Raw genomic sequence first — 8,403 nt, 5'->3', positions numbered from 1 at the left:
TGTGTGTGTGTGTGTGTGTGTGTGTCTCTGCCGGCTTTTCTCGCTGAATTCCCACTCGCTGAGTCAGTGCTGATTAGCCCCACTCTCGGGGTGTCTCTCCATGCCTGCTCCCAGTGGATGGGGAGTGAGAGTGACCCCGGCCTCACAACAGCTAGCTGCTCCCGGAAAGCCGTGCCCCTGAGCGGCTGAACTGGAGACCCTCGCCCGGGTGATATTCTCCAGTACTCCTGGGTCTAAGCGTCACCCACTGAGTCTGTGGCTCCGATTCTCTTACTCCCGAGTTGAGGAAACATTTCGGAAGCTCTTGTTCAGACTGATCGGGGCAGAATTCACCCTCTGTCTCTCTCTCTCACACACACACACACACTGGAGCTGGAACTTTCTCTCTCTCCCTCTCTCGATCGTTTCTCACCCTTATCCTTACCTATGTCTCCCTCTATCACGCTCCCTTTCTCCTCATGCCACCTTTATTTTAGAACAATTTCTCCGTTCTGACTGTTCTGTATTTCTCAGTGTGTCAGCGGGTCCCTAAGACACCACCTGGTGGTATTGAAACGCATCTTAGACGAGTTTCTGTTCCTGAGCTAACGTAGTCTCTGTATTCTCTTCCCTCTTTCTGCCTCTCCTGTTCACTTTCTTGTCTTGCTCCTTCCTTTCCCACTATCAGTCATCACGATTTGTCCTTTTATCTCGTTCTCTCCATCCCTCTGTTTGTCTTGACCTATTCACTTTCTGGGTCTGTCTCTTCCCTGTTTATTTTTATTTCTCTGTTCAGAGTTTCTTTCATTCTCTCTGCTCTCTCTTCGTTGTCTGTCCTCTGTTTCTGACAGCTCCTCATTCTGATCTCTCTGCTTCACTCATTGTCTGTATTTCACTGACCTTACTACCTCCCACTGCCCCTTATTCTATCTCTGCCCCTCCCACATGCTTTGTCTTTGTCTGTTGCCTCTCTCTCCTCTGTGTATCTGTGTAAGTGAGTGGGTCTGTGTGTGTGTCTCTCTCTCGCTATTTCTCTGACTTTCTCCCTCACTCTCCACTTGTGTCTTTCTTGTGTCATTGTTTTTCTCTCTCTCTGTCTTGATCTTGTTTTCTGTGTTTCTCTTTCTTTCTCTCTCTGTCTCTGTGTCTGATTTTTCATCTTGCCTGTACCCCATAGCCTCATTGTGCTCTCTGCCTTGCACTTTCTTGCTTCCCTTTGTCCTTTCTATCTCTATCTTTCACTGACTTCCATTGTCTCTCAATCACTCTTTATCCATTATTCTCCTAACCTCACACTCGATCTCTGCTTGACTTTCTCTCTTATTATCTGTTCTCTCTGTCTCTCCCTGACGTTCTCTCACCTGGCTCCTAGCACGTCACATTTGTCCTGTTTCCCCTTTCGTCTGTAGATTTCTGGAACAATCCTGGCAGATTGCAGAGTGACAAATGTAGCCTTGCTGTTTAAAAAGGGACGGAACAAGAATACAGGACATTACACTTCAGTTAGCCTAACAGTAGTAGGAAAAATATTACAGTCTATTCAATGAAGGTGATAACAAGGCACTTAGAAAATATCAACAGGATTAGATGCAATCAACATGGATTTATGAAAGGGAAATCATGTTTGCCAAGCTTACTGCAGTTTTTGAGGGCACAACTAGTCAAATAGAGCCAGTGGCTGTGAGGTATTTGGACTTTCAGAACACTTTTGATAATGTTCCTCTTAAAAGATTAATGTGCAAATTGAAGTACATGGGATTGATGGTAATGTACTAGCCTGAACTGAGAATTGGTTGGCAGAGACTAGGAATAAATGAGGCTTTTTTTGGAATAGATGGCAGTGACAATTGAGATAGCACGGGGATCAATGCTTGCACCTCAGCTATTTACAACATAATGCTCCCAAGTTTGCTAAAGACACAAAACTAGGAGGGATTGTGTGTGTGAAGAGGAAATAGAGAGGTTTCAAGGCAATGTAGACTAGTTGAGTGTGGATAAATACATGACAGATGCAGTGTAATGTGGATAAATGTGAAGTTACCCACTTTGGTAGAAAAAACAGAATGACAGTATTATTGAAACAGCAAGGGTTCACCAAACTGATTTTTGGGACAATAGGTTTGTCCTATGAGAAGAGATTCAGTTGACTGGGTGTGTATTCACTGTAGTTTAGAAGAATGAGAGGGGATCTTATTGAAACATCTAAAATTCAGACAGGGCTGATCAGAGTAGATGGAGGAGTGTTGATTTCCCCATTCCTGGGGGGAATGGGTTGAAAGAACAATAGTAACAATCTCAGGATATGAGAAAGGCCATTTCAAACTGAGATAAGGAGAAATGTCTTCACTTAGAGGATAGTGACTTTGTGGAATTTTCAACCACAGCAATTGATGGAGCCAGTCACTGAAAATGTTTGAGAAAGAAATTGAGAGAGTTCTAGACACCAAAGAAATTGTGAGGTATGGGGAGAGTGCAGGGGTTTGAAGTTAAGATATGAGCAGGCCAATTTGCCTATGCTGACCAGGTTTCCTAAACTAAACTAGTCCCATTTCTCTGCATTATGCCCATATCCCTCTAAACTTTTCCTATCCATGTACATGTCAAAATGTCTTATAAATGTTGTAATTGTATCCATCTCTACCACTTGTTCTTGCAGTTGGTTCCATTTATGTGCCACTCTATGTGACAAATTTACCCCTCAGGTCCCTTTTTAATCATTCCTCTCACCATGAAGCTATGTCCTTTAGTTTTGGACTGCCCTATCCTGGGGAAAAAATCTTGGCTGTTCACCTTATCCATGCCCCTGATGATTTTATAAACCTTTGTAAGGTCACTCCTCAGTCTCAGATGCTCCTGGGGAGAACAATCCCAATTTATCCAGCCTCTCCTTATTACAAGCTAGGCTAGAGGGCCTGTCCTATGACTCTATGAATGTCCGACTCATGCTCCTACACCTTATGTTTCTGTCATTCTCCCTCCTTCACTATCTCCTCAGTCCCTTGTGAGCTCTCTTACATATTTCATTTTACCCCAATCTCCCTCTTTCAGAATGTGACTATATTACTCTCCCTCTCTTTGTCTTTCACACTCATCCCCGGCGCTTCCAGTTTCACCCCTCACCCCCATGTCCCGACTCTCAGACCAGTTCCTACTATGCCTCCTACACTGACATAGTACCTTCCCTCCCTAGGTCCGCTCCAGTGCCATTGCCCAGGATGCTGACCAGAACTATGACTACGCGAGTAACAGTGTCATTCTGCACTTGGATGCGGGGGATGAGGTCTACATCAAACTGGATGGCGGCAAAGCTCACGGAGGCAACTACAACAAGTACAGCACGTTCTCGGGATTTATCATCTACACGGACTGAGGCATCAGCTCCCCAAAACAGGGGTTCACGGTGCCGTCTGGCTCAAGGCCGAACAGTGGCTGGGATGAGGCAGCGGTTCCCAGGCTGTCACTGGCAAAGCAGCAGCTTCGGCGTCTGGGGAGGGTGCTGAGCTCTCTCCCTTTCAGTCTCTTACAGATATTTATCTGATCAATTGTTTGCTGTTTGAGGCTGGGGCCGCCGGAGCTGCTGCACGCGGCTGGCATTTTATTGAAGAGTTTTCTTTTTGTAGTGATGTTGGATTTGGATTATTCTCAGCTCTGTAACTACTGGCTTTTTCACTCACACACAGAAACAAACCCATTGGGAGGCCTTCTGTTTTAAGTTTACATGAATATCATTATTAACATCTCTTCGGATAGACAGGGAGTCTCACTGGGGACAGAGCCGCAGTCTGATCCAGGATAAACGGGGAGTCTGTACACTGGGTCAGAGTGTCTCATCCAGGATAGACCAGGAGCCTGACCTGGGATAGACAGGGAATCTGTACACTGGGACAGTCAGAGCGTCTTACACAGGACAGACAAACAGTTGGGGAGTATCACCAGGATAGAATTTCCGAAGAGGATGTCCAAGGAAAATGGTAAAGAGATGGAAGCTCCCAGGATTTGCAAATGCCAACTATTCTGGCTGGCTCTCATCTGAGGCCAATCAAGGTCACAACCTGGTAGGCTTAGATGATCTCAATATCTGGCCAAATGACAGAGACAATGAGAGATCCTGAGCAGTAAGTGCTACCTTGAGATGAAATTTACAGAACCTGTGATAGTGGTAGACTGAAACAATCTGACTGCATCTCATTTAAATTCTCCTCATTTCCTCTTGGAAACTCAATGTCCTGTTATCTTTTATCGTGCAACATGAATTCTCTTAAGCATCCAGTGTAGTTTTACAAAGCAGAGAAAGAGCCAGCAATGTTTGTGGACAGATGGGTCAGATTGCACATCCTTTGAGTAGAATTTCTATAATTTGATTTGCAGAAAGAAACCAAACACTTTCAAAAACTGGCCAAGTGCTCATAAGTTAGATCAGTTCCTCAAATATTGGACCAAATCTTTCATGTTTACCCTCACACCTTACATCAATTCCAAAATTCATAATAGAAACACCTTAATCCAGTACCTCGGATATTTGGTCACATCACACACTTCCATCTCACTGTACCTTAATTCAGTGTCACACTGTGAGGTTTCAGTTCCTGCATATATTATTTTGCTTCTTCACAATTTAGTCTAGTTTCTTTATGCATTTGTCCAGTTCATCACACACTCATTCAATTCTTCAAGCTTCAGTCCAGATTTTTAAAATTCAGATGTGGGGTGCAGTGATTACTGGCTTGGCTTGCATTTACTGTGCATAACAAGAGGGCAGTTCAGTGTTAACCACATTGCTGTGGGTCTGGAGTCACAAGTAGGCCAGACCAGGTAAGGATGGCAGTTTCCTTCCCTCATGAACCAGATGGGTTTTTCCAACAATTGGCAATGGATTCATGGTCATCATTTCTGTCTTAACTGCAGATTTTTCTTTTATTAAGTTCAAATTCTACCATCTGCCATGGCAGAATTTGAACCTGGGATCCCAGAACATTACCTGGGTCTCTAGATTAGCAGTTCAGGGATAATACCACTAGGCCATCACCTCCCTGATCCTCCCCTCCTTCACTCCATCTTCAGACATTAATCCAGTTCTTCAAATATTAATCTAATTCCTCAAACTTTAGACGAGTTCTTCTAGTTTAGTGGAGGTCATAAATTAACAATATTCATCCAACATTAATCCAATTCCTCAAGAATTAACCCCAGATTACTAACATTAGTCTGATACATTGATACTTCAGTCCAGCTCTTCTATAATTCAGCCCAGTGTTTCACAATATAGTCCAATTCCATAGACATTAAATGAGCTGTTCACAAATTAGTCCAGTTCTGTAAAAATAGTCACGTTCATCAAGTGCTCGGAGAATCCATCAGATATTAGCCAGTTCTCCTCAAATTTATAATAGAGCCATTAAGCCACAGAAAGGAGTCATTCAGCCAATCAAGTTCTCTGTTGAGCATCCAGACAGGTTTATTTCCCAACTCTTCCTCGATCCCTGCAAGCTCATTTACCTTAAGTGCTCCTCCAGTTTCCTGTTGAACTGATTGTTCACCACTGGTTCCAGCACTTTCATAGCTAGTAAATTCCAACTCATTGCAATTTGCTGTATAAAAACATTCTATCTCGTAAGCCCAGGTAACTCTTTAAATCTGTGTCCCCTCGTCCTTTCATCATCAATGAAAGAAGTTTGTCTATTGTATCTAAACCTTTCATGCTCTTACAGATCTATCAGACCTTCCTATAGCTATCTTTGCTGCAAGGAGAACAGCCTCATTTCCTCCACCCTAACTTTGAAGTTCCTTCATCCTTGGAAGTATTTCAGTAAATCTCCTCTGGATCCTCTCAAAATCATCATATCCTGTCTAAGGTTTGGTGATAAGAACCAGGAATGCAATGTTCTAGAAATAGTAACTGTAGCACTGACTTTTGGGGAATACTACTGTTTACTACCCTCCAGGCTGAAAAATAACCATTCACCGGCCTGACTACTTTCTATTCTTATGTCAATTTTTTTTATTCAAGTTGACCTATTACTCCATGAGCCTCAGTTTTGTTAAACAGCTTCATATGTGGTACATTATCAAAAGCTTTCTTTAAATCCATATGGACAACATCTGCTACATTCCTTTAACCACCTTTCTTTGTTACTTTATGAAAAAAATTATTTTTATTATTCAAAGATGATCTGACTTTCACAATTCTATACTGTTGTTTTTTTCATAAATTACTCAAACCTCACCACCTTGTTAATTTTTTCCCCTGGTTTTGTTCCCACTGCTGATGATGAATCGGCCATTTTAGTTACTCACAATATCAACTTTAAATCCTCTGGCAATGTCCTTATATCTAGGGAAGTTTGAAAGGTTATGACAAGTCTCATAAGTTTGCACCCTCACCACCTCTGCTTTCTTTCATAACCTAAGATGTAAGAAACTTTGACAAGGCCAATTATCTATTTTACTTATTGCCATCCCTTCCAATTCTTCCTTATTGATTTTCACCCCATCTATTATTTTGATCATTCCACTTCTACCAATATTTTGTCAGCATTCTTTTCCATTTCAAACACCAACATGAATTTGCTATTTGAGTACTCTAGTCTTGCTCTATGCTTCTAAATATGTGTCATTTTCTTTCTCCTTGTATATTCAAGGCTGAGATAGATGGAATTTTAATCAGTGAGGGAATCAAAGGTAGTGGAGTTAAAGCATGAAAGTGGACTTAAGGGTTATAAGATCAGCCATGATCCCATTAAATGATGGAGCAGACTTGATCGGCAAATGGTCTACTCCTGCTTTTACATCTTCTGGTCTTATTTATAAGTTTCATCCCCAGCTCTTAGAACCTGCTTCCTGTTTACATGCCAGTAAGATATTTTTGAGTCACCATTTATGTTAATTACAAAGATATGCAGATTAGGTTGAATGGCCATAGTGTCCAGGGATGTGCAGGCTGGGTGGATTAGCCATGGGAAATGCAGGGTTACAGGGATAGGGTAGGGGTTTGGGTCTGGGTGGGATGCTCTGCAGAGGGTCAATGTGGACTCAATAGGCCAAATGGCCTGCTTGCACACTGTAGGGATTCTATGATTCTACAGTTCCACTATCGTTTTGTCTCTTTGCCAATGTTATTTTCCCCTTTCAAATTATTGCACTTTGTTTAGTTCATGCTTCAAGAATTCATTTGACATGCATCATTCTTGTTTTATCACACAGTTTAACTCCCATGTCATCCTGGTTTTGGCTTCTCGGTCTTTTTCGTTACCGGAATCTACCTTACCTGCACCTGAAGCATCGCTTTCTTGAAGATTACCCATTAGTCCATTACAGTGTTCCTTGGCAAATCATTGAATAATAAAATGATACAGTACAGAAGAGGCCCTTCGGCCCATCAAATCGGCACAGCTAAAAATACACTAAATCTGCACTAGTGTCACTTTCCAGCACTAGGCCCATAGCCTTGAATGTTATGACATTTCAAGTGCTCATCCAAGTACTTTTTAAATGTTGTGAGATTACCCACACTCCCAGACAGTGCAATCCAGAGTCCTGGCACCCTCTGGGTTTAAAAAAAAGGTTTCCTCAAGTCCCCTCTAAATCTCCTGCCTTTCTTTTCAGAAATATGCCCCTTTGTTATTGATCCTTCAATAAGGGGAACAGCTGCTTTCTATTCACCCTGTCCCTCATAATCTTATATACCTTTAACAGGTCCTCTCAATTTTCTCTGCTCCAAAGAAAACAATCTAATCTTATCCTTTCATCGTAGCTAAGATGCTTCTTCCATGACAGCATCCTGGTGAATCTCCTCTGGACCCTTTCCAGGGCAGTCACATCCTTCCTGTGGCTACCAGAACCATACACAGTATTCCAGCTATGGCCTAACCAAAGCCCTGTAAAGCTCCACCATAACCTCCCTCCCCTTATAATCTACAACTTGACTGATAAAGACAAGTATCTTGTATACCTTCTTAAGCATCCTATTAACCTGCCCTGCTGCTTTTAGTGATCTGTGGTCAAGCACCCCAAGATCCCTCTGTTTCTCTGAGCTCCTTAGTGTTGTGCCATTCATTGAGTGCAGCTGCATGTTGTTATTTCTTCCAAAGTGAATTACCTCACTTTTAACAAGGCTAAATTCCATCTTGCTACTGACCTGCCATCTGATCAATCTGTTTACATCCTCCGGTAACCTAAGACCTACTTTCTTGCTGTCAACCACCCATCCAATCTTTGTGTCATCCGCAAACTTACTTGTCAAGCTTCTCCCCGTCACATTCTCATCTGCATTAAAAAACGCAAACAATAAGGGACCCAACACTGATCCCTGTGGAACGTCACTGGACCCCAGCCTCCAGTCACACAGACAGCCTTCTGTCTCCTGCAACTAAGTCAATTTTGGATCCAACTTGCCAAGTTACCCAGGATCCTATGCAATTTTGCCTT

At 42.5% G+C, this 8,403-nt stretch overlaps 1 protein-coding gene across 2 annotated transcripts in view; it reads left to right on the top strand.

Annotated features, from left to right (window-relative positions):
- LOC109929981 (C1q-related factor-like) overlaps positions 1 to 3,349 on the top strand; it is a 4,736-nt gene extending 1,387 nt beyond the window's left edge. For both annotated transcript variants that reach the window (XM_020529530.1, XM_048614558.1), the window contains one exon: positions 3,170 to 3,349. In XM_020529530.1, coding sequence (XP_020385119.1) covers positions 3,170 to 3,349 — 180 coding nt within the window. The remainder of the gene's footprint in view (positions 1 to 3,169) is intronic.
- The last annotated feature ends 5,054 nt before the right edge of the window (positions 3,350 to 8,403 follow it).

This window comes from Rhincodon typus, chromosome 30 (assembly GCF_021869965.1).
Source record: "Rhincodon typus isolate 14 chromosome 30, sRhiTyp1.1, whole genome shotgun sequence".
NCBI lineage: Eukaryota > Metazoa > Chordata > Chondrichthyes > Orectolobiformes > Rhincodontidae > Rhincodon > Rhincodon typus.
The sequence above is the reverse complement of the archived record's forward strand: the minus strand, read 5'-3'. Positions and strand labels throughout refer to the sequence as shown.